Raw genomic sequence first — 24,777 nt, 5'->3', positions numbered from 1 at the left:
TCAGATTTAATGCTTATGAAATCAAAAATAGCTTAATTTCTAAACTTTAAGTGCTTTTAAGACAAAAAAGGAGAGACAGAGACACCATCAAGGGAGTCCCACCTTCGAAGACATGCCAGGCCCGTTGCATTGGTCATCACATATAAGTGATGTCTTTACCTCAGTGAGATAATATGGGATATTCCTGGGAGACATAGTTTCCTGGAATTAATTTTAGAAGAGACAAAGACACAGCAACATTTCAGTATTTTAATTTAAAAGACATAACATAAATCTTGACAACAGCTGCAGATGTCTTACCAGCCATCTTTGTCCACAAAATGATGTACAATGCACAGTACAAAAATGTTCTCAGCAGAAAACATTGCTTTGTCTCAATTTGGGCAGAACTTAACATACTGCAATGCCATTTACTGCTACTACTGTTCATGTCCACCAGAATAATTAAACAAATTGCTAGCAACAGATTTTAAGCAGAACAAAGGCAGCACGAGGGATATGTGACATTCTCTAATTGCTGCAACAAATGACTGTGCTTGGCCTTAGGCAAACCTCAACAATTAGAATTATTCTCAAAAATATACAGAGAGCTGTCAGGAGCAGTACCACACAGCCATGTAAATGTTATTGCCACAAAGTAGAATTGTTGAAATAAATAATCTAAATAGAAGGTCAAGATGCAGCGAGAGTGAGTTTCAAAAGCAACCTAAAAAGTCACCTAAAAAGCAAAATGAGATTCAGTTTCCAGTGTCAATATACACAGTATAATTAACACTGTATTATTATCACTTATTAAACAGCATCTGCAAACATGAAATCATCAGGGAAGAATTCATGGGCACAGTGGTAAGGTTCTGTTAGCATGCTTGTCAGCATCTCCTGCTAAGCTGTGCTAAAGGGCATCACTGCAAATAAAAGTCTGCATCCTGGAGTCTGGAATTCACCATCATTTCACCAGGATTCTCAAAGGTTAACATTTCTGGGGGTAAAAAAAAAAACAACACCAAAATTAATTAGTTTTTAAAAAAAGTTTATAAAATGCATGGGTCAGATCTCAGAAGATACTTGTCATGGTGGCAAAGTGCTGAAAATCAATACTGTATGTTAGCAGAGGAAAATTTCAGTCTTAACCTCCTATAGATGAAAGTAAGTGGGGCTCTCCCATCACTTCTGGATGCTGTCTCCTCCCAGATCCTGCGGATCATTGTCCAGGGAGAACCTTCTGGTCGGGTCTGCTGAACAGAAGGGAGGGGTGAAGGGAAGAGAGAGCCTTGCAAAGATTCAGGTGCAACTCTTTATTACCTTGTGTGAGCCCACAAACCAGTCAGCTCTGGTAACAGGACTCTGTTCTCTTCTCCAAAGGTGTAAGAGACCCAAGCAGCTTTTCTCTTCATTGATGCTACAGAGCAAATTGCAAACTTTACATGTCTGAAGCTGGGAATGTGCAGAGCCATTAAGAAGTCAAAATTATGCCAGACTAAAAAAGAAGTCATTATGCCAGACTGAAATGCAACCCTGCTGTTACTTCTCCTTATCAATTAGGACCAGTGGATGCTGAAAGACTGCTCTGCTGTTACAGTTGAGTTGATATTTTGCAGAATACAACTTAGAATAATTGCATTTAGCAAGGCTTAATAAGTCAGGAAAAGAAAAATCAAAAATAAATATATAAGAATGGTTTATTCATGCTGCCTCAGCATAATCTGCATTGGAAGAGGCACAGAAGAAGAAGCTTTCAGTCTAATGTACCATGATCAAAACATGCTCGCCATCCTAATGTTTTCTGTCTCAAACCATCACAGCTGGAAAAGGACGAAAATGTGGCATCTGAAAGGCATTCAAGAAGGACGGTGGCACTTGGATTAGCAGAGGAAATTGGCAACAGCAGCCCTCAGTCTTTGCAGCTATCCTCTCATCTCACTCAAGTGTAACATGGTGGAGGTAGAGGAGATAAGAAGGACATTTCAAACTTATTTTGTCCTGGTTTTGGTATCTCAACATGCAAGAAGGTTTAGAAGCCTTAAGCCCTCATAACAGCTGATAGAAAAAAAACCACCAAAGAGCGGGGCTGGGTACCAAAATCTGTTGGCAGGGCTTGGAAAGCCCATGGCATCAGCTCTTTTTGATAGTTACTGGTGCTGTCTATAGATGTGTTTACTGGCCCAACTTGACCTTTTACAGCAAAAGTTGCACTTTTATTCTTCTTTAATGGGTCAAACTCTGAAAATTTAATCCCTAACCTTGCTGGAAAAAAGATGTGGTAAATTGTGTTTTGTACCACACTTTCTACACCCACCATAGAGCAGATTTCATCTCCACTGATGCAGCTTCAGTTGTTCAGGTCTGTTTAGAAAAAGACTTCAGAAACATCAGCTTGCTGTATCTGTTTACTTAGGACAGGAGTTTATGAATCAGTGTTAAAATTGTGGCTATTTCCTCCTAAAAATTAGCTTTGAATAAACCATTCATGCACCTTTAATACCATAAACACAGATAGAAAAGGAAGGCTTTGGTCTAATTCCTGGCTTTCTGACTTTTTTTGTTCAGCCTGGTAACACGCAGCCCATGATGACTCACAATTATGGGCAATTAATTCAAATATCCGGGAAACAAGAAATCACATCTGCAGTTAATCATCTTGTGCCTTTTCCAAACCATAAACCATCTTTACAGAAGGAGAGAACAAAGAGATGAGACATAATTAAATGTGACATTTTTCCATAAATCAGATGATACAATTGAGCTGATAAAATCAGAGACCAGCAGAACTTTTCCAAATTGCTCCAATGTTTATCTGATGCTCATCATCTCTCCCAGGCTCTGGTGAGAGTGACACCTTTTTTATTGACACCATGCTGCAGTACTGTCCCTGCTAACCCAGGAGGTCATTTCCCTGTTCTACCCCAAACCCCAGCAATGGCAAACACCACCACCTTGGCCAAAATTCCATCCCAGGTGAAACCTTTCCTTCCAGGGGCTGAACTGAAGCCTGCTCATAGCCCAGCCTGCAATTGCAGGTGTGGGCTCAGAGTGACATTTTGGCCCTTTGGAAGGAAAAGGCAGAGCTTAGAGCCCATGTATGTGCTGGGTTACACTTCCCAGATGAGACCATTCATCACAAACTCTGTTTTAGGACCAAAATGGGCGGAAGTTGAAGCCATAAAAGACAATTTTTTTTTTTTTTTTTTTTGTTTCATAGCAAGATATGGTTTAGCTAAAACTGTTCATGCTTAGGAGGTTAGGAAGTACTATTCAAAAATTAGGCAAATTCTTGGGTCCCATGCAAAAGTAAATTCAATTTAAAATAATTTTAAGGTTTTTTCAGTTTGGCAAATGAAATAATGCCCATTCCAAGGTCCAACTTGACGGAGTTTTTTTGTTATTATTTTTGCCGTTTTCACCATCAAAATTAATCAAACCAAACCATTCAACAGACTAATGTTCCTCTACAACTTGAGCTGGAATTTTACCTCAAAGAACCATTTTCTTTAGATTCAACAAGTTTATCTGTCTGAAACAACTTCTAGCAAAAGAAAACAAGTTTGTGCCTACATGTCAATATAATATTATTATTCTCAAAATAAATTCAGGTTTGTAGTACAACCAACCAAGGCTATTCAAAACAATTCTGTTAAAGAGAGAGGTAGTTCAGGTGTCAAAAGCTAGGTTTGGTTTCACTTCAGAAGATATTGATTAAAAAATAATCTAATACTTGAAGACAGACTCTTGTGATAAGAACAAGGTCATAAAATGTCATGTGCTTGATATTTGTGCTCCAATTTATCAGCTCACAGCATCTGCGGCATAGAATTGTAGAATGACAGAATCATTTAGGTTGGAAAAATTAAAAGTCAGCTAAAACCAAACTAGACTTTCCTCTGCCCAATTTGAGCTGAACTTCAGAAGAAAATGGAGAAAAGATAAGGAAGAAAAATAAAGTCAGTTTTCTCGAGTAATCACTGGTTCCCAATCTGAGATTCTGTAGGAGAATTTTCATTTTCAAAGATGACTCAGTAATTTCTGAAAATGGTGAGTCTCCAACTGGGCAAGCAGTACCTCCAGTGACTTTTAAAAGTCATATGAGAATTTTGAAATAACTTATGTATAATGAAGCAAATAATTTTATTAAAACCACTGTTTTCAGCACAAAAAAATAGTTTTTAAAATCCAATATTATGATTTTAGAAGACTGGCTGAAAACTTCCCTGCAGTTTCCAGCCACTCCAACAAAAAAACAGCATAAAGTATCTTAAAAAGAAAAGAAAATTACATTTTAAGGTTTTGAATTCAGCTCTAAATACATGTACTTAATTGTACACTAGGACAACTACAGATGTCAAAATCTCCAGCTGTAGTTGCTTAGCTATCTGTTCATATTCTGTTGTTCAATCTCAATTTCCTGCAATAAACTTTGGGGGAGAAATAAAAACGTAGGAATAGCTATAGATTACTTTACTAGTGCAAATAGAAAGCTGTGCTCTGATTGTGGAAAATTCAGAAGGACTGCTGTTCACTCAGTTTCCTGATCTTCCTTTGTCTTATACCTTGAGGAATCACAAAATTACTGTTGAACAATTGTCACACAGTTAATAAGATTAATGATTGTATTGGCCAAGACCCACTCATCACTAAATCTGCTGGAGGATGTTCAGGAGAAACAATGTCCTACATGGATTATAAATAAGGTGCACGGGCCTGAACGAGACCCCAGCCCATTCAGAGAAGATTTTACAGTTATGCAAATCATTTTGGCATGTGCTTTAATCCCATTCTGTTCTATACAATCTGTTGAAACAAGTTTTAGCTAACTCCATCCAAACCTGGCATGTGTCTCATCTCAGCAACACATCAGATGGGGACTGGCATGTGGACATATTCCCTCTGCTCAATGACATCAGGAGGTCTTGGCTAGAGCTGTCAACTGAATGAAAAACACAGGAGCATCATGTAGTTCTGGAAAAGTGTTTGAGGATTTGTTATGATTTATTTTCATGAGAGGCTGTTTTGATTATGTTGAACCAAGTCTGCCTTTTATATATGTGGATTAAAACACCCAGAGTATGCCAGGACACCAGCACTGCCCACCAGCTCACTGCTGCCTGTTTCTAGGGTGCAACACACTGCATTGGCCCTGCCCAGATGGGTTTTGGTCCCAAGCCTGTTGTGCTGCACCACTGCACAGCCCAACAAGCTAACACAATAAAGAAACACTGTTTGTTGTCCTTCACGACATTATGGCTTCTTAATTTACAAACACCAAAACACAGACTCACTCTGAATCTGCTTGTACCGTGCCACTGCTGCCTGCTGGGCCATCTCTGAGCCAGGAGGAGATTCATAAACCTGTGTTACTCACTAAATGACCAGCAAGAGAATTTGCTCACTCTGAGCAGCCCTCAGGCAAAATGTTCATCAGCTGCACACCAGCCACCAGAAGGGACAGGGAAAGCCAGTCTGGTCTCTGCGCAAGGTCCAGTTCTCACTGGCTTCAGGAGCAATAATTCACACAAGAAGCCTGGGTAAAGAACATGTGCATGAAAGTGCAGAATGCATTAAAATCTCACTCAGAGCCTTAATATCCAAGGCAAAGGGTACAACCCTTCTCAAGTTCAAATGGGCAGAGTGACAAGAGCCTGGACACCACTGAAGCCAGGAGTACCTGTGGCACCCCCCAGTAGTTAAAGTCTTTCAGAGTCTGCGTTTTCCCATGCTGGATCTCAGCATTAACACCCCTTCCACTGCAGCTCCTGGACTGTCAATCATCTTCTGCCAGAGGAGCTGCTCTTCCCCTTGAGAGTCCATCCAGTCAACCTCCTTGCCATTGCTTACACCTGGCAATTGCAAAAACATGAGGGAATTTGCCATTTTAGGAAGCAGCTGGATTACATCATTGCTCGTTTACTACAACAGTGCACAAGACAAATGACAAGCACTTTACACTTCCACTTGTACAGGGAGTTGTACTGAGAACAGGCAGCTCCTGGAGAGCCCCAGTTTGTCATTGACCTCCTTCAGGAACACAGGCAGAGGCTCATAAACCTCCCCGCACTGCACCACAAACAACTTTTGCCCAACACAGGAGGAATGGATTCACACCTATTCCAGCTCACACCATCATCAGCAGAAAGGCTGCTGCTGGGCAGGAGTAGTTCGCTTCTCACTGGGATGCTAAGGAATGCTTCCCAGGGTATTCACAGTTCTTTTAGACTGTGCAGAAATACGAATGGGCACATAATTCTTGTGTCTCATTCAGTGGAGGAAAGAACTAAATCATCTACAGCTTATCTCCATGTTGCCTTTTCTCCATTTTCAAGTTCCACAATTTCCTGTATATTTTCAAAACACTCAGTAACATTTCTGTCATTCATACACATGAATCACGTCGGGTAAGGAAAGAGGAGAGCAGAATAAGAAAAGCAACATGAGTCAGATAGGACCTTACCATTTCCAGTGCTCAAACGGACACCTCCCAAAAAAATATTACTGGAAAGAGATTCCTTGTCCCACACAGTGAGTTCCAGGCAGACATTCTGTATGTCCCTTGAATTCAAGCCACTGAAGGCAAAGGTGTGATTCCACTGGGGGTTCACACTCTTTTTTACTATGGGAGTTTTGTGTTTTGTAGCTTTGCTGTCATCTGGGAGCAGGTATCTGGGAGATAAAGAAAAGGAAAGTGAATATGGAGATGGATTTTCACATAGTATTCACAATATAGAGCAATCATGTAGAGGCTCAAATAAGATCAGGCCTCCATCTCCCCACTATTATTAAGCATCTACGTCAAGTTCTTATTTTACATTTGTGCTCCATTTGTTCTCATACCTACAGTGTCAGTTACCACAAACAGAAATTGAATTAGGTCTTCTTGCCCCAAGTCTCGACCACAAACATTTTGTTTCAGTGAGGCTAAATATAGACAGAGTCATAAAAACATTGGCTAGAAGGGACCTCTCTGGAGTCATCTTGTCCAGTTCCCTCTCAAAGCACGAGATTGTCCAGAAAGAAATGAAAATTACTTTTTCTATTTGAAATGTATGTGCTGAGTGATAGTTTTAAGCACAGCAGAAGATCAAGATAAATTCCAAGCTCCACCAGGGAATTAAAGACAGGATGTTTCCTGTGGACTCCAACAACACTCAACCCATTATTATGAATTGGAACATATCTAGAAATCAGCAAGCCTGAAAACTAGCATTCAGAGCAAAAACTGGCAAAGGAAAATGCTTTAAGATATCTATTACTTCCTAAATGTAACATTTATAATGCATAACCTACATTTATGAGAAATCCATTATAATGAGAGCTGCAGGGTTATGTTCATTTTTTTCAAACACAAGCATTCTGTGTAGTTTGGATTTTGAGTGTCCAACACAAAATGCTGCATATCTAAAAAACCACACATATATTGTCATACTATGTAAATTTTTTGTGTACCCACATGCTTATAGGCACGTGACACAAATCTTAAATTAGATCCGGTGCAGTCATTAAAAAAAGGAGAGGAAAAAAACCCCACAAACCCTTTCACAAAAGTATCAGATGTGCCTCCTGATTTCACTGCAGTTAAATTCTTTGCTTCTTTGATGAGGACTTCTAATATGCCTCCAGATGGCAGATGAGAGTCTCCTTTTTTTCCTTTTTTAAATCCTCTCTTTCCTAAGCATAGAACAAAGTTGCAAAATTACAATCAGAAATTATATATACACTGTAAGACTGATTTGGAAATGTAAATTGTCTTGGCTAGATTTTCAAAAGTAGTTTATTGCAATGGGATTAAAGCATTCCTTATTAAGGCAGGGGCAGAAAATCACTCCATATTTGATGAAGAACTTGATCATGGAATAACTGGCTAGTCCTTGCAGGGCACAACAACATGCTCTATCTGAAGTCCTGTACCAGTATAAGTATTTGAGGATTGCTCTGCTGAACACAAAAAATTGCATGCCCAGTAAATCCTGCCCTCTTTTCTGAATCCACTTCCAGTGCTGATGTTGAGGCAGCTCTGGACCACAATGGAAGCTATAAAACCTCTGTCCCAAAGCCAAAAGTCCAGAAATGAGCCAGCTGTAAGCTGTGTGTGGGGATGCACTGCTCCTCAGAGACCACGGCAGAGGGCACGGGGCTCCCAGACAGCAGCACAAGGACACGAGCACTTGCAGCTGCTGCAGGTTCTAAGAAACTCTTATCAGCAGAGGTTGTACACTCTGATTCAAGCTGAAAACATCAGGGAAAGAAAATCAGGAGTGATGCTAAAATGTACTATCACAGTTGGCACTGTGATTCCGGGTCCAGTCTAGCTGGGGGAACATGGCGAAATTAGAGGGGCAGGAATGATGGAGTGCCCGAAAAATAAACTTTAATGGTGGTAAAATAACAGAGACTGCATGGTCTGAGGGGCAGCATCCAAAGACCCAGGGACGGGGCTAACTTAACAATATACAAGGTTATCTGGGGGCAAGGGTCCAATCCCGAACGTGGGACTGGGACATGACTTTCTTTATATGTCAAAGGTCCCGAACCAGAACCAGAGACGTGACCTATTTTGCAATGATGCCATTAGCATCCTAATCTCCATAACCCACCTCCCATGGTCTCAGGTTTATGGTTTCTGCATAAGCTACATGGGCTAAGGTATTATCCATCTCAACTAGCTCGGTTCCTCCCAGTGTACTAATTTTAAAAAATGCAGACTGTATCTGGACTGAACTAATAATAATGAGCTTTTAAGAGAGCAAACCTTGAGTAAACCTTATAACTAGTAGAGGAAATATCACCTGTCATAAAAAAAGAAGAAAGGAAAAGAAAGAAATCTAATCTATCAAATGCTAACAAGCAATACTGTCACCAAGACAGTGATACACCTGCATCTGGTATATCCATGTGCACTCAGGTGCAACCCAGTGATTGCTCTCACTTCAAAGGATTGCTGCTCCTCATGCTAATACAATGCAAAGGGATAGTAACTCTTCTCCCTTGTTCATTGCTGATGAAAATAATGGCTCACCCTAAAGAACTCAAATAAGATTTTACAGGACTAAATTGCAGCAGTAATACAGTAAGACTGAGCAGAGGAAAAGCAGTGTGACAAAAGGGTGAAAATGAGGAGGAAGATTAAGGTGAGTTAAGCATGAAGAACTAAGTGAAGTCTATTACTTGATCAGTTAAACATTGTATATAACTAGCTGAAATAAGAACTCTCAGACTACAAGGCAGACAATTTTTCCCTGTGGCTGCCCTGGATCGTGTTACCTAATGTCTGGATTTTTTTTTAAATTAAGTCAAAGCCATGCATCAACCATTGACTGCAACTCCTCTTCCTTTCTCACTCCTTAAGTTCAGTGTAAGAGAAAAGGATGAAGCAAAAGAAACATCCCCATGGTTCAGAATTTCAACAAATAACTATTGAAGCCAGGTTGGATAAGGCCTTGAACAACCTGGTGTAGGGGAAGGTGTCCCTTGGGACTAGATGGTCTTTCAGGTCCATTCCAATCCCTTAATATTCTCTGATTCTATGAATGAGCATATTAAAGTATGATTTCAATCTTCACCAGTACCCTTACTTCACCCTGAGTTAGGATTTTTTAATACATCATCATCACATGATTTTTAAAATCATCATTATTAATGTTTGTTTTACCTTGAAACTGCCCCAGAGGAAGCATTAGGTTTCTGTCTGGGGGAATATAACGTAAAACCACAGTCAGTTCTCCTTTGTATTGAAGTCCAAAATCTGTCACAACCTCCATCTGAAGAGTAAACAGACAAACCAAACCAGAAATTCAGCCAAAGTTAATCATTTGCCTTCTTCTTTTGATTTTAATTCTGTAGAAATATATCAATGCATCCCTATAGTATTTTAAACGCTTCTTAAACATATCAAGTTGTACCAGCTCACTTTCAGATAATTAGACATTCCAAATTGGAGGCAATCACATTTTAGAAAACTTTCTGAGCTAGGGAATGCAAGCTCTCAGGAAAATAAACCCTTGTGGCATTAGACACTGTTCAGTGAACACAAAGAGGAGAGACTTATCTAGCATAAGTGAAAAAAACCAACAGCAAAAAGCCCCTCACACTTATCTCTGAGTATATAGACTGTAACTGATTGAAGATGAAAGTCAACCCTTATTTCTACCAGTCAGGATTTAAAATGTAATTAGCTTCATGTATTTTAAAGAAGTCACTCCTGAGTCACCATTTGAATAGATGTGTATGGAACAAAGGTGAGGGAGAGCAGACTGCAGCTTTGAAACAGAAAAACTTCTTAAAAACTGTTATTCCCAGTGTCCTTTTCCTTTTCTACACAGCTACTATTTCTGCATTTCTACGTCTTTTTTATAAATGTGTATATCTTACCCAGAATAAAGCAATTGATGCTCTGCAGTCCATCCTTGTCAAAATAATACTAGGCCTTCATTGACAGGATACTGAACTTCCATTCACATTTTAAGAAGTTGGAAACTACATTTTAAAAACACTGGATGCAACAGAGGGAGATCTAACTTCGCTGGTGGAGTAGGGACTACTCAAATGCTCTCAGCAACCTGGTCCAGTGAGAACTGCCCCTGCCCATGGCAGGGGATTGGAATGGGATGATTTTTAAGGCCCTTTCAAACCCAAACAATTCTGTGATTCTGTGATGTGATTTCTGTACATGCTGCAGTGCTCAGGTTTGGGTACAAATGAACAAATCTTGATTTCTTTAGAGGGACAAAGGACATGGGTGAAGGGAGAGGATCCTCCAGCACTGCTGGTGGCACCACAGAAGCCTTTAAAGAGCTGTTTATAGAGGAAGGCCTGACCTGTGAATGTATTTCTCTGACATGCATTCAGCTTGTTTCCTGACACCCCACAAAGGTCAAAATTCTATTACCAAGAGAAAACAAACTAAAAAAACCCCCACCAGGAATTCATAACATGTATTCCGAGTCAGCTTTGCCATCACCTCACGGACTCCAGGCTGAGGCACTGACCATATTCACTGGGGTTAAGTCTGCACCCAAGGATGGGACAGAGAACAAAGCAATTTTAGTCATAGCAGCAGGGCCCTTTTGTGACTTTGAAGCATTTTTAGAGCAACACAGACTCTGCTGCACTGGCAGAGAAACAGCCCTGTCTTAACACCAGTGTCCAATGCCAGCTGCTGCAACAAAGCACTAAAGAAAACCTGAAGTGAACAGCTGTGGAATAATTTGCACATCTTCATTTTGCCAGCCACTTATGGCTTAAACTAAGTTTTGCTTACTTATGGCCTAAACTAAGCAAGTTTAGGATCAAGTTTCCCCTAAAGGCATCAAAGGTTATTTTTTATTTCGTTCTACTAGTGGACAAGCAGTGGTGTAAGTCCTAATGACAGAAAAAAATTGTCACCCTGTCCCCCAAGCCCACATATAACGTGACTCTATACTCTGTCTCCTCTTTGGCCACAGAACTGTTTTCTCTACTCTTTTTGACTTAACCACACGCCTCTGGAAAACAGATCTCTCAATGCTCATAGAAGAAACACGTCTTCAAGTCTCCAACCTTTCCACTAAAGCAGCTAAATGATTCATGATGAAACAAACAAAGCAGTGTAATAAATCCCAGAAAATGTTTGATTGCCATTCCTTCATTCCTGTCTCTATCAGGCAGTCCATACAGGAGAACAGTGTGTATTTTGCATGGATATTAACCTGTCCCTCATTTTTGTTAAATCAAAAATCAATAATTGATTTTTTTTTTAAAATATCATCCTTGCTTGTCAAGAACTTTAGCAGTATTTTAAGTTTAGAAACATTATTGGTAACAACTTAGGATGCAGGCAAGACCAATTCTGTGTTTGCTTTCTTTGACAGTAAAAGAAGTAAATTAAAAATTATTTTAATGGGTTTGGAAATAATCAGATACCACCTTCCAGCTGCAGTGGCCGAAATGCTTAGTGTCTCATTATTATTTTCCTGAGCAGAAGAACTTCATTACTTTTTTGGTTATTTTCCCATTAGGATTAAAAGAAATTACCTAGCAATTAATTACAGAGCAAACAGATCCATCTCCCACCTGATAGAAAGGCAAAAATTAAACACCCTCTCCTGAAACTCAAAAGACAATATGATTTCCTTAAATGTAATTAACATAGAAAAACCAAATCATCTAGTCAATCGTGACAGTATTAGCTGCACACCCTACATATTTTTTTCAATTAGAAAAATACACTTTCTTAAATGTCAGTCCAAGCCTATGGAATTCCTGGGGATCATGGCTGCTGCAGGAGCAAGCAAGGCAGAAGCCTTTAACCCTCTGGTTTACAACAGCTCTTTGCATCTCTTCCAAAAATAAACACCTTTGCCAAAGCAGGGGAGCCCTGGGAACAGAAGTCACCCTACCCTTCACTAAGCACATGCTCTGTTTCACAAACCAGTTAATTTGCCGGCTGAGAAGCCTTATCTTGTGCCTTTCTAGTTAAGGTGAATGGGAGATTAAGAAGTCGTTTTGTCACATCTGAAAAGTGTAAAGCACTTTGAACTGAAAAAAAAAATTAAGCTTGTTTCTTTAAAAACCTCTTAAGGGTTTGGTAGGGGGAATGGTAGGAAAGTTCTTTGTTTTATGTCCTATTTTTAAAAATTAATGTATTTACTAGGTCATTTTTTATTGGAGTTTATTACAGGATGAACTTATGGTTTATTTAAAAGCTTTTTTTTGGTATTGTTTTTAAGTAGCCAATCATATATTTTCATGAAGACTTTAAAACCAGTAAGCTTTTACTGAATTAAGAACAAGTAATTTTTTTTATTATTATTCTCATATTGGACATTTATAAAGTCCTGCTTTATAAACAAGTTCCAAAGGAAAAAAGTAACTAACTCTTGCTAAATTTATTTCACAGCACTTTCACCAGTCCTGGAAACCCTTACCTTAGGCTGGAGCACAAACCACTCATCACCCTGATTTTCAAAGTTCCAGGAATCAAATGGAATTTCCACTTCCCCAAGGAAGCTGTTGCGTCCAAATCTGTCATAGTGCCAGACAGAAAGCTGTAGGGTCCTGGTTTCCAGCTGTGAGTGACTGATGACATACTACCAACAGAAAAAGAGAAAAAGAAACTCTCAGAATAAGCAGAAATAATATTTTCCACTGAGCCTTTTATGGCTCTAGCTTAGTTTCACCAAGCCCACAGCAGTTAACAAATGGAGCATGAAAGAGAGATTTGTTTTCCTTGCAAACAAGATTGATTGAGCCAGAACGCTCATAATGTTAATGTGAAATCTTTCTTTGCTGTATGCATCCAGTGATAATTTATGTTACTATCATTATAGTGGCTTTTTTTTATTATTTACTGGGTATTTATGACTATAAAGTAAATTATGATGCTTAAAAATATGATCCTGTTAATTCCCAAAAAATTTATGTAAAAGAAGATCAACATCTAGGTTGATAAAAAAGAGGAAACCCCTCTGGTTCTTTCATCCCTAGAGAGACTCTGCTGAACACTGTTTTCCAGAAATCATCCCCTCATTTCTAATTTTTCCTTTGTAGCTTACAAAAATTGTTCTGAAAACATGTACAGCAGCATCTGCAAGGCATGCATGGAGTCTACCAGAAACCATTGTTGGGTTTGAGAGCTAAAAAAACTCATCTGTAGCTAAAAATATACCAAAACTATTTAAAAACTTATCTCATAGTCTAGCAAATACACAGAAAATTATAAACATCTGGAATTCTGGCTCTTCACACTCTACTTTTAGCAAAAAGACCATTATTTCCCTTTCCATTCACCTGTCTAGTGTTAGCTGAAGACATCCAGATGTCTTATTTTTGCATCAGGAACAGTATCTGGATGTGGACAAATGCTCTCCAAAAGCTGACAGAGTCAAGTCAGTTGGCTAATTATGTACAGATACATCTACAACGCCTAACCCTAGATGCCAACTGTTCCACTGTGAGAAACCTCATATTCTGCAACAATGGAGTAAAAATCAAAGAGGGAAGATACAAGACAGATTTAATTCTCTTTCTTTTCTTTTTATTTTAACAGGACTTTCAGTTGGGATGAACAGCTCTTCCTTATCCATGCACATTTCAAGCAACTCTCTTTTGTTACAATCCGTATTTTTGAGAAACTTCTATGTCCTATCTTCACCCAGCAATTATATTTAGTGCTGTATTACTTCATAAATAAAGTCTAATTCTATAATTTTTTCCCAGTTCAGGCAAGCCTTAATTTTTACCCTGTACTGTTTAAAAATGAGGCTATAAAAAGGCTCTCCCTTGGCAAACAGCATGGCCAGACCAAGTGTGTGCACCTTCAAAATGGTTTTGTAGCCAGGCTAAAGCCAAGTTAAACTGGCCAGGGAACATCTATTTGCCTCTGTTATAGGAAACTTAATTAAAATATAACTGGAATTAAAAAAAAAAATCAGGAGAAACTAAAAAGAGTTTCTAGTTTCATGGTAGCCTGCTGGATAACTCGTTTCAGTTGGTAGGAATGGGAATCATCAGGAGCCTTGGGGTCAAGATGCCAGAGAGGCAGTGAAGGGGCAGCAACCCCACCACTCCCACCTGCACCACAGAGCCAGGGAGGTGAATGAGCAGCTTGTGAGGAGCTCAGAATGGTTCAGCCTCACCGGTGGGGATGGGTAAAGGGCAGGGAAGGAGAGACCTGTGCACTCTGTATCCTCAAGCGCATCAAGTCTGTTGCAACACAAAATGAACTTCACCACAGGTTTTCAAGAAGACAAATAGTAAAGCAGTTCCTGACATTTTATTATCCAAGTTAGTTCTGCTTTAGAAATAAGTTAAATCTTCCAGAAGAATTCAGGTCTTACTGCAAAATGTAATTTTCTCTTCTAAATCAGTTAGACGAGAAGTTCTAATCTAGCTTTGTTTCAGCATCAGGCATATACAATCTTTAAGGTGCTTTTAATGGCTCTAAGCTCAGGCTAGATGGGAACATCAACAGTTTTGAAACAGATCTATGGAAACTAATAGAATTTTTAACTGTAGCAGGGAGAACCAAACAAAACCACTTCCTTAATGCGGAAAGCCAGAAATTGAAACTCATATGTTTACAAGATGCTTTTTCTTAAACACCTTCCCTTTTGAGGCATTTCTTCCAAGTTCTAATCCCTGTACTGAAACACACATAGAAAATACCTGTGAGCACAAGTGAAACATTCATCAGAGAGAGATTGTTCTCACCTTCAGCGTCTCATTAAATTCCGGGTTGGTGCTGTTACTTTTAATTTTGGTCTTGCGCTTACTTTGGCGGGACTTGTCGGGCAGAAGGTAGGCTTTGACATACCTGCAGAGCAAGGAGCAAAGGGTTGGCAAGAGGTAGAAAACCACCAGTTTGAGCAAAGACCTGACATTGCTGCATCAGCAGCACATATGAGGAAGTGAATTTTTGCAGAATAAAGAGTGTAAACATATAACAGAGAATAGGCAAAACATGCGGAGGTATGGCCCTTACTTACAAACGTAGTGGCGTAAATCAGATAAGATCAGAATAACAAAAGGCAGAGCAAAATTAATTTACCTATCTTCAGAAATGCAGCAAGTTTCCTAACAATTTCCCTTTCGACACATATATGATTACCAACAGGTCACATGTGATAAAATATACACTAAAAATACAAGAGAATAAAACACTTAATAATTTATATACCATAGATTAATCATGATTAGAGACACTAATTGTTAATTTCTAATGAGAGAGTTTACATATTATACCGAAAATTACGATGAGAAACTCAGAAAACATGGCACTTGCAAAGTGAGTATGTGGGCCCACGAAAACAAAGTATTTCCATTAATCCTTGCTTCCAGGACATTTCTCCTTTGATATACTTCAGTTTTGATTATAGAAGTAAAAGAAACTCGATGCTGCCTGTTCCATCTTTTTTTTTTTTTCCTCTTTTAGTATCAAACAGGTTGGTAATTTAAATAAACTTATTGTTTCCCCAGAACAGACAGATGTTGCCCTAAGAAGCACACAGAAAATGCCCTTTCCACAGGGAGCCCAAACCAAACCATCACCAAAAAATGCTGCTTGTACCAACCGGATCCTGTGAATTCCCAGGCTCAAATCCCAACCCCTGGTTACAGTCAAGGTGGGATGGGGTGGGGGACACCCTTAGCAGAGCTCAAGGGAATTCTCTGTGCTTACGGATCTGTCCTTTGCTTCCTCTCATCTGCAATGGCCAGGTTCCTGCAGCTCTTCACCAGGATGTTGAGGGCTCCTGTTTTGTAGATGTAGCTGATGCTGAGGAGGATTTCGCCGCTGACCTTCACATTGCCATAGTCACCAGTTTCACTGTATACACTGGTCATGCTGTTAATGCTTGTCTGCAGGGCAACAGAAAAAGGGCTCAGAGGCTGAAACACATAACTCTTTTCCAAAATCTTCTTTGGTGGTTTTTTGTTGTTGTTTTGTTGTTGTTGTTGTTGTTGTTGTTGTTTATTTTTCATAAAGCTACAGCCTTGCAATACTGTCACACTTTTGAGGACTTGCTATGGAAACCGATATATCACAGAATAGAATTGCCATGATTTGATGGCAATCAGGGATTAAGAACTGTAGTTAATAGTAGTTTAAATGTCTAGACAGATGCTTTTCATGCAAGACTCAAACCTATTTATAAACGTGACTAAATCTAAATTAGCACCTTTAAATTAATGTATGAACTGAAAAGCAGAAAGGCTACATAAATTGTAAACTCATGTAAATTCCAAGCAGGGAAAAAAAAAATAATCACTTCTCCAGCTCAGCTTGTCACCTCATTTTTACTAGTTTCATAAGACAACTGCTGACAGAGCCCTTAGGAAAACTTACAAAGATGCTTCCCATAATGGAGATAGTATAAAACCATATTTATTTAAAATGGTACCTGTCTCTCATTAACAATTCTAAAAGAAGGAGCAAAACTGTACCCCCACCCCATTGCTGCTAATTTTATAAAGTAAAAAAATTTTATCAATAATATCATCAATACAACAATTTTTTCCATTACAGCATAATGTGTCATCCCTCAATCCCTCTTCATTCACACTCACAAAATGGAGAGTATTGTTATGAGGATTCCCTCTTCCATAAGTTTACAATTAGGAAAAAACTGAATATTTTTTAAAGAAAACTGGAGAAATATGCACACTGCCAGAACCAAAAGCATTTGAGAAATCTGGCAAGCATTCCCTTTTGTGTCATTGAACAAGATTGTTCCAAAACAACCTAAACAACCTAAACAAAACAACCTAAATTCTGACACATAGAGCCTTGCAAGACACACAGGTACAGTCTTCAACAAAAAGGGAGAAAGGACAGAGAAACATTAAAAGTAAGCTAGAGCAGAGGATTCAGGAGAACTCACAGTATCACCATCTGCTTCGGGAACATTTAAATATGTCCATTTTCTGTCAGAGCCTTCTGGGGAGTTCTTTAAAGAAGGCAGTGCAAAAGATCAAGAGAAAAGAGCATTAGACTGCTGCAACAAGAAAGAATAAGTTCAGTGGGATATCCTTATCTTTATAGAAAGATAAAGGAAGTTTGTATTGCAAAGCCATAGTGAGAAAGAGAAGAAAAGAGAAGAAAGAGAAGAAAGAAAGAGAGAGAGAGAAAGAAAAAGAGAGAGGGAGAATAAGAGACAGAGAAAAAGAGAAGAGAGAGAGAGAGAGAGAGAAGGAAAGAAGGATGGAAAGAAAGAGGAAGGAAGGAAGGAAGGAAGGAAGGAAGGAAGGAAGGAAGGAAGGAAGGAAGGAAGGAAGGAAGGAAGGAAGGAAGGAAGGAAGGAAGGAAGGAAGGAAGGAAGGAAGGAAGGAAGGAAGGAAGGAAGGAAGGAAGGAAGGAAGGAAGGAAGGAAGGAAGGAAGGAAGGAAGGAAGGAAGGAAGGAAGGAAGGAAGGAAGGAAGGAAGGAAGGAAGGAAGGAAGGAAGGAAGGAAGGAAGGAAGGAAGGAAGGAAGGAAGGAAGGAAGGAAGGAAGGAAGGAAGGAAGGAAGGAAGGAAGGAAGAAAGAAAGAAAGAAAGAAAGAAAGAAAGAAAGAAAGAAAGAAAGAAAGAAAGAAAGAAAGAATCACCAAATCAGAGAAATGCTGTTTTCCATACACTTAAAGTATTGAAGGATGTATGGTTCAGAGTCAATAAATAGAAATGAGGTAACCTCTGTATCAAAATAAACAAGTTGTATTTTAGAACAGTAGCTTAGCACGTTTGGATTCATATTGGATTACATTTGGATTTGTTCTCATTTACATGTCCACGTGCATGTCAACCCTCCCTGAAGCCAGTCAAAAGCTAAGCATTCCTCTATTCGCAGCATCAGTGCCTTTGCAAGAAAGGGCAGTTTCTCTGTGGAGCTCATAAGAATAGATGACTATTGCAGAAAAATGTTGAAACATGTCACTCTCTGGGAAAAAAAATACAATAATTCATTATTGGGGGACACATTTTCCCTCCTCTGCTTGCTAGAGCAGGATCCCACCAAGTGTGTCTTGCTCCATCTCCTTTTTTGCCAGCTGCAGGGAAGAGCACAGACCAGGGAAAGGGAAAGAAGGAATTGGTTTGAGACAAAACCCATCTTTCCAAGCACCTTGCCCAAGGGCCCTGCAGCACAGAAGGCTCAAGGGATAAACAGTTCTGTGTCAATGCGATAAACAACAGCAGACAGGAAAAAGTGTTCTTTATATAAACAATTATTACCCATAAATTTAATTTTATACCCTGTGTAGGAAAAATAAACAGCTAAAAAAGGTGGTTTTGATGTATTTCTGCTGGTTGGATTTATCCTTAATTAAGAAAAGAAAAAAAAATGCTTGTCCTTTAAATCCTTTTTATAATTGTCTGAAATTCCATTAACTGGACTGGTTAAAATTACTGGAGAATTATCAACACATACCAACCAATGTGACGTATTTTGTCCAATTTCTAACATGCCTTGAGCTAAATTCCAGCCTTTACCATTTATACATTTCCAGCTCTAACATACATGAAAATACCCTTTCACACTGTTAGGGAACTTAATCAGTCCAGTATGTGCTAAAAAATGCTTAAATTATCCCTGCAATGATTTGTATCCCCACTTCAGGAGAAAACCCCAAGGTTATAGCAATACAAGAAGGTGAATGAGATGTTTTCTACTCCAAACACTTCTCTCTCTAATCTAAATACTTATTTTCCTCAATCTTTATGTAAGCAGGCAGCAAGGTATAAATGGCTGGGTGAAAAAAAAAAAAACATGACAAAATCTCCGAAAAAAAGAGATGGCCTCTGACCTTTGAATTTATGCAAACACAATTTCTGAATTGCTAGCAAACCACAAAGGAAATTGCACAAATTTAGTAGAATTTGATATACTTCACTTTTTGCCACCCTTTTTACCCCCAGACTCTGTTCTGTCGCATTTACACTGGACATTTCATACACTAAATGTAAAATCCCAAAGAAAAATACACATATTTCTGTTTAGGGGGTAACAAAAAACATATGAAGGATGCAGAGCCTCATTTTGATACCTCAAAGAATTATATTTGGTTTTGCATCATATCTTTTCACTGCAGTAAAGCACTGGAACATTTTAGTCTCACTGATGTGGTGGGTCTTGACAACACCACATAAAAATGTGGAGGATGAAGGATGAAGGGAAAACTAAACTCACAGTTCATGCAACAGCATTGGGATATCACAAAATAAGAGACTGAGATACAATTTTTCTTCAATGTCACTTTCCACTTCTGCTCATTTATGTTGCAGGTAGATTTCAAGTATCTTTTATCCTTTGTGATATTTCTTTCTTATCCTCAAATATGCATTGTAAGACTAGCCATACTTATTTTAAATTCAAGAGGGAAGGGAAGGGAAGGGAAGGGAAGGGAAGGGAAGGGAAGGGAAGGGAAGGGAAGGGAAGGGAAGGGAAGGGAAGGGAAGGGAAGGGAAGGGAAGGGAAGGGAAGGGAAGGGAAGGGAAGGGAAGGGAAGGGAAGGGAAGGGAAGGGAAGGGAAGGGAAGGGAAGGGAAGGGAAGGGAAGGGAAGGGAAGGGAAGGGAAGGGAAGGGAAGGGAAGGGAAGGGAAGGGAAGGGAAGGGAAGGGAAGGGAAGGGAAGGGAAGGGAAGGGAAGGGAAGGGAAGGGAAGGGAAGGGAAGGGAAGGGAAGGGAAGGGAAGGGAAGGGAAGGGAAGGGAAGGGAAGGGAAGGGAAGGGAAGGGAAGGGAAGGGAAGGGAAGGGAAGGGAAGGGAAGGGAAGGGAAGGGAAGGGAAGGGAAGGGATCATACAGTTATGAGTCTACTGTTCATTAATAACATCATTTCAATATGACTTAATAATTAACTGTCATTTGACAGATAGCACAGGATAAAAACAAGGTACTGTGCAAGAAGGCTCGAAGGCTTAAAACAATCACAGTGAAGGTAAAAATATGATGGGGAAATGTTAGCAACACACTTAAGGGGAATAAAGAAATGAACCTGTAAAGCTGCCCTGCTCTTGAAGGAAGAGGCAGCTGGCCATCCACAACTTTGCCATTAATATTGCATGCAGTGACATTAAAAATCATGTCATGGTGAATAAGGAGAAATGGGAGCATTGAGATGTCAAATCTACAGCACTGGAAAAGTTGCACTTTGTTTAAGAGAAAGGTCAGAGGGAAATCTACACCAAAGGTCAAAACCCAACACATGGACAGAACACTGCCTGAAGCACAGAGGGAAGGATCTCTAAATGCAATTCCTCAATTTGTGGCCCAACAGAGGAAGCACTTGGGGCCCTGCAACCCTCCTATCAATATTCAGAAAAAATGAAAATGATTCTGTCTATAAAATCCTGGGAGCAGCAAGCGTTGGAGGCTGTGAGTCATTGCCAGGCAAAGTGGGTGTAATCAGCCCAGTGCCCACAGGCTACAGGTGCTCAACTCTGAGGTGGTGTGAAGAGCAGCACTCACTGCTGTGTCTGTCTCTGTGAACTACAAAAATCAGAGGGAAAAAGGGTCTGACACGGCCAGATCTAAGACATGCAGATGCTCTGTGATGTTAATACTTTCAACCCTTCTCCCTGTGTAAGCCTAGGTTAAGTTCAGCCAGCATCATTTCTTTGGGATCAAGAGCTTCACTGGGGATTCCCTTGGCCTTGGTTGCACAGACTAATGGGGGTGCAATCTAGAATGGACAGTTCTTTGGTTATTGTTGTAGACCTAATTTTCCCCTCCCTTTTAGTATTCACACTCATCTTTCTTCATCCCCTTCAGCACTCACACACTCTACATAGAATTTGTTGCAGCTTTGTGCAGTCCAGAGCTATTCTTAGACACAAGCCATGAAGAAGTGTGGCCAGAGAGGACTCTGAAGATATTCTCAGTTGCCCACAGATCCCAAAAATGAGGTGCACAGCAGATAGTAATAAACTGCACCCGCTAAAGGTGACTTTTATTATCTATTTTCTTTCCCAGTGAATAACAGACTGCAGAATGAACAGCAGAAGGCTTCTTATACCCATTTTGTTGCTACCATCAGGTGCAGCTGTCCCTTTATTGTCACCAACCTAATCCCCAAGCACCTCTCTCCTGCAGTAAAGGGAAATACTTTCCAGATGTGGGTGGCACAACAATGATGCCATGAAGAATGAGAGAAGCTGAGTTGGGGGGTGGAAAATTACTCCATGGAAGTGGGATGTATGCAAACACACAAATGTTTGTGTCCCAAGAACCTAAAAAATCAGGAAGCAGTTTGAGAAGAAAAATCCCCCTCCCACAGCCTTGTTCTCTTCGTTTGTCTCAGTTTAATTAAGATCAAGTGCTCCTCTGCAAAGCTGAGCAGTCACACACTGCAAACACCTCTGGTTTGCCTTCTCCACATGTAAGCTTGATAATAACCCGACTATATGAGGAAGTCTGCTAATGAGTATGCAAAATAGTTTTCTCTTTCCATGCCCTGCAGAGAACAGCATTTTGGCTTTGAACAGCATTAATAATATAATAGAAAGTCTATCTGAATGTTAAAAGATGCTTTACAAGTGTAGAATGAAAGATGAATGTGATAAGTGATATGAAATAAATTCATTTCTGGAGGAAATATGGTCTTTTGTGGAAGGACAATGCAGGTTTTCTACTCAAGATCTTACTGTTGATAATCCACTTGTCATATGTTCATGCTTTCTTGGATAACAAGAGGCCACTATGTCATCAATATCTTCTTCTGTTTCATCCAGATAGCCCTAAATGACAAACAGGCATTTTAGTTGTCATGTTCTGCATTGTATTTGGTCAGCTTCTGTCACTTAGTTTTGTTTTTCAAGTTTTTCACTTTAGGAAGATAGTGCTGGATGCATTCAAATTCTCTTCTGTAGAGGAATTTTGATTCACCTTTTCCACATCTTTGCACAGACACAGAGCATAAGGGGAAGAGACAAATCTGGTTTCAGGATTCAGTTGTTTAAGAACTGAAAATCTTCACATATACACTACATGTCTTATTATATCAAGCCAGTTGATAAGCATTTTGAGAAATAATTAAATTTCTGTATTGTATTAATAAAAAAAGGTGGAGAATCAGTAATTGCACAGCTCCATATAGGTGCTTGAATTTTAATAAGCAAGACTGAAGTTCAGCAACTTTACCTATATACAGAAAAAAAATTAATTTTCATTGTTTAAACACAGGAATAAAGTAAAATCTAAACCAAATCTTTAGATGTGATTGATGGTCCTAAAGGAACTCTTAACTTCTAAGAGTTTTTTATTCTTAAAATAATACAAAAAAAAAAATGCCAGCAGACAATTATAATCCTATTAGGCATTGCTTGGAAATCTCAGTGTTTCCATAAGCCTTAGATCAGGTATATTTTGAAAGACTTTGCTTTTAATTTTAATGGAAGTCCAGTTTTCAACTTCCTTATATCTGCTTTGCAGCTATAAAAACCTCACCTTTTGACCTTCCTCATTCTCTATTACTTAGTTGCTCTTACTCTTTGAAACTAAACAGAAACACTGTATTAAATTCAGGAGTCTCAAAGATTTCTGTTCTAATCAGCAAAAACAGAACAGACAGAAGTGCTGCTGGAGTTGAATTCACAGTTTGCATAAAAAAAATTGCAGCACATTTGCCATACTTTACATAAAACTGCCTGTTACATCTCTTCTCCTTTGCTCCAATGACTGAACTGATATGAAACCATCTAAAAGTGATTTTCTATTACTACTTTCTGTTTGTTACTGCATTTGTAATATTGAGCAGAGGGAAATCAGAACAAGCTATCACCAAAATTTACATACTGAAGAAAACACCTTATTTCATGTTTTTACCATGAGCTTGCTCTGTTGGTCTCTTATCTTTCTAATCTGTTGAAGGCGCTGTTACCATCCCACATTAAAAAAAAGGAAGTAACAGATACCTTATACTAAATGAAAGGAAAAATCCTTGGAGACGTAGGCACAACAGAGCAAACTATTTCATGGAGACAACTGAATCATTCAAAAGTAAAATCTCAGAAAAACCTGAAATAAGACAAAAAAAACCCCAAAAAACCCCAAACAAACCCAAAACTACTCCACCTGTAATTTCTACTCCCCTCATTGAGATCAGATGACAGGTGATGGAGTCTAGTTTTAAATTTGGAGCAAGAATACAGGTTTCTTACTTGCCCATAGAACAGGAAGAAACAATTCTATACGTGAAAAACTCTTTCCTTTACACTGTTGTATGCATACCAGTGAACTTGAAAATAAACAATGCTACATTTTTACTGCAAAATAATTAAACAGGGGGAAAAAAAGTAAGGCAACACCTTCAGATTGGGTGTTTCAGACACTCAAATGCTAACATTGCTTCACGGAGTCCTAACAGCTGCTGAATACCCATTTTTGTCTGCAAGCAGAAATCCAAAACTTAAAAAAAAAGTTAATATTTAACTTATGCTCTTAATTTATTTTGCACCACAACGATAATATTTCTCAGGAGGTGCTACAGAATTGCAACTATGTAATTGGTTGGTGTTATTAGCTTATTAAAGTTAGAGCTAGTAGGATAATAATCTCATGGTCTCCAGTGGGGGCTATAAAATGCACATCATCCAATTACTCCTGAAAAAGCAGCTGAGCATGTAATGAACATTACTTGGTCAGGAATTCAACACACACCTCTCTAGAAAAGGTGCTGACACTTGAACACAACATTGGATTTGGCTGGTTCCCCATGCACCCTGATAAATCTGTACCATACCATGTGGATTCTGGGGCTTGTCCCTTTTCACTATCAAAAAGGGATAATTTTTGATAATCTTGATAAATTTTTATCAAAATTTTAATATATTTTTAATTATTTTGCAATTATCCATTCCATTTTCCAGCTGATTTCTCTGTATGGGTAATGGGTTTCCCTGATAAAGGTGGGAGAAAAGTAGCTAAAAGCTTTTTCCCATCCTTTCAGCTGATAAATTCCTGCAATCTGCATATCCTATTGATGTGTGGCATCTCCCATACCACCTCCCATCACTCAGGAATAAGAGACTGAAGGACCTCAGCTAGAAGAAAAGAAGATGAAACTACAGCTTTCCTCAGGCTGCAGGAGCTGTTGTTATCATCATCAATACCTTTCTTTTTGTCTCTTACGTACAAGCAACAAATAAACTAAATTCCAGCAGGAATACAGCTTTAATCTCAAGCCACTGCATCCATAATGAATAGGGGACAAGACTCTGAAGGACTCCTGTGAGACAAACTACTCTGAATGAATACAGTAACACAAAAGCTGATGAATGCAATCAGTTCATTTCATAAGGCAGAGAAAGCGAGGATATGAGTTAAATCAGAGATCTGTGACTCCTG

General features: G+C 39.1%; 1 protein-coding gene across 3 annotated transcripts in view; it reads right to left on the bottom strand.

The window, feature by feature from the left end:
- Nucleotides 1-235: 235 nt before the first annotated feature.
- Nucleotides 236-24,777, bottom strand: part of SYTL5 (synaptotagmin like 5) — a 79,992-nt gene continuing 55,450 nt past the window's right edge. Inside the window, exons 10-18 of one of the 3 annotated variants that reach the window (XM_066177011.1) lie at nucleotides 22,077-22,169; nucleotides 17,343-17,408; nucleotides 16,142-16,320; nucleotides 15,175-15,277; nucleotides 12,891-13,052; nucleotides 9,638-9,746; nucleotides 7,521-7,656; nucleotides 6,443-6,651; nucleotides 236-5,831 (exon numbers count right to left, since the gene is read on the bottom strand). In XM_066177011.1, coding sequence (XP_066033108.1) covers nucleotides 5,689-5,831; nucleotides 6,443-6,651; nucleotides 7,521-7,656; nucleotides 9,638-9,746; nucleotides 12,891-13,052; nucleotides 15,175-15,277; nucleotides 16,142-16,320; nucleotides 17,343-17,408; nucleotides 22,077-22,169 — 1,200 coding nt within the window. In that variant the 3' untranslated portion in view covers nucleotides 236-5,688. The remainder of the gene's footprint in view (nucleotides 5,832-6,442; nucleotides 6,652-7,520; nucleotides 7,657-9,637; nucleotides 9,747-12,890; nucleotides 13,053-15,174; nucleotides 15,278-16,141; nucleotides 16,321-17,342; nucleotides 17,409-22,076; nucleotides 22,170-24,777) is intronic. The other 2 variants (XM_066177012.1, XM_066177014.1) reach the window with 2 other exon arrangements.

The sequence above is a fragment of the Chamaea fasciata genome, unplaced genomic scaffold (genome assembly GCF_029207755.1).
Source record: "Chamaea fasciata isolate MVZ Bird 193981 ecotype frontalis unplaced genomic scaffold, bChaFas1.0.hap1 SCAF_2, whole genome shotgun sequence".
NCBI classification, from domain to species: Eukaryota; Metazoa; Chordata; class Aves; order Passeriformes; family Sylviidae; genus Chamaea; species Chamaea fasciata.
This window is presented reverse-complemented; position numbering and strand designations above follow the sequence as displayed.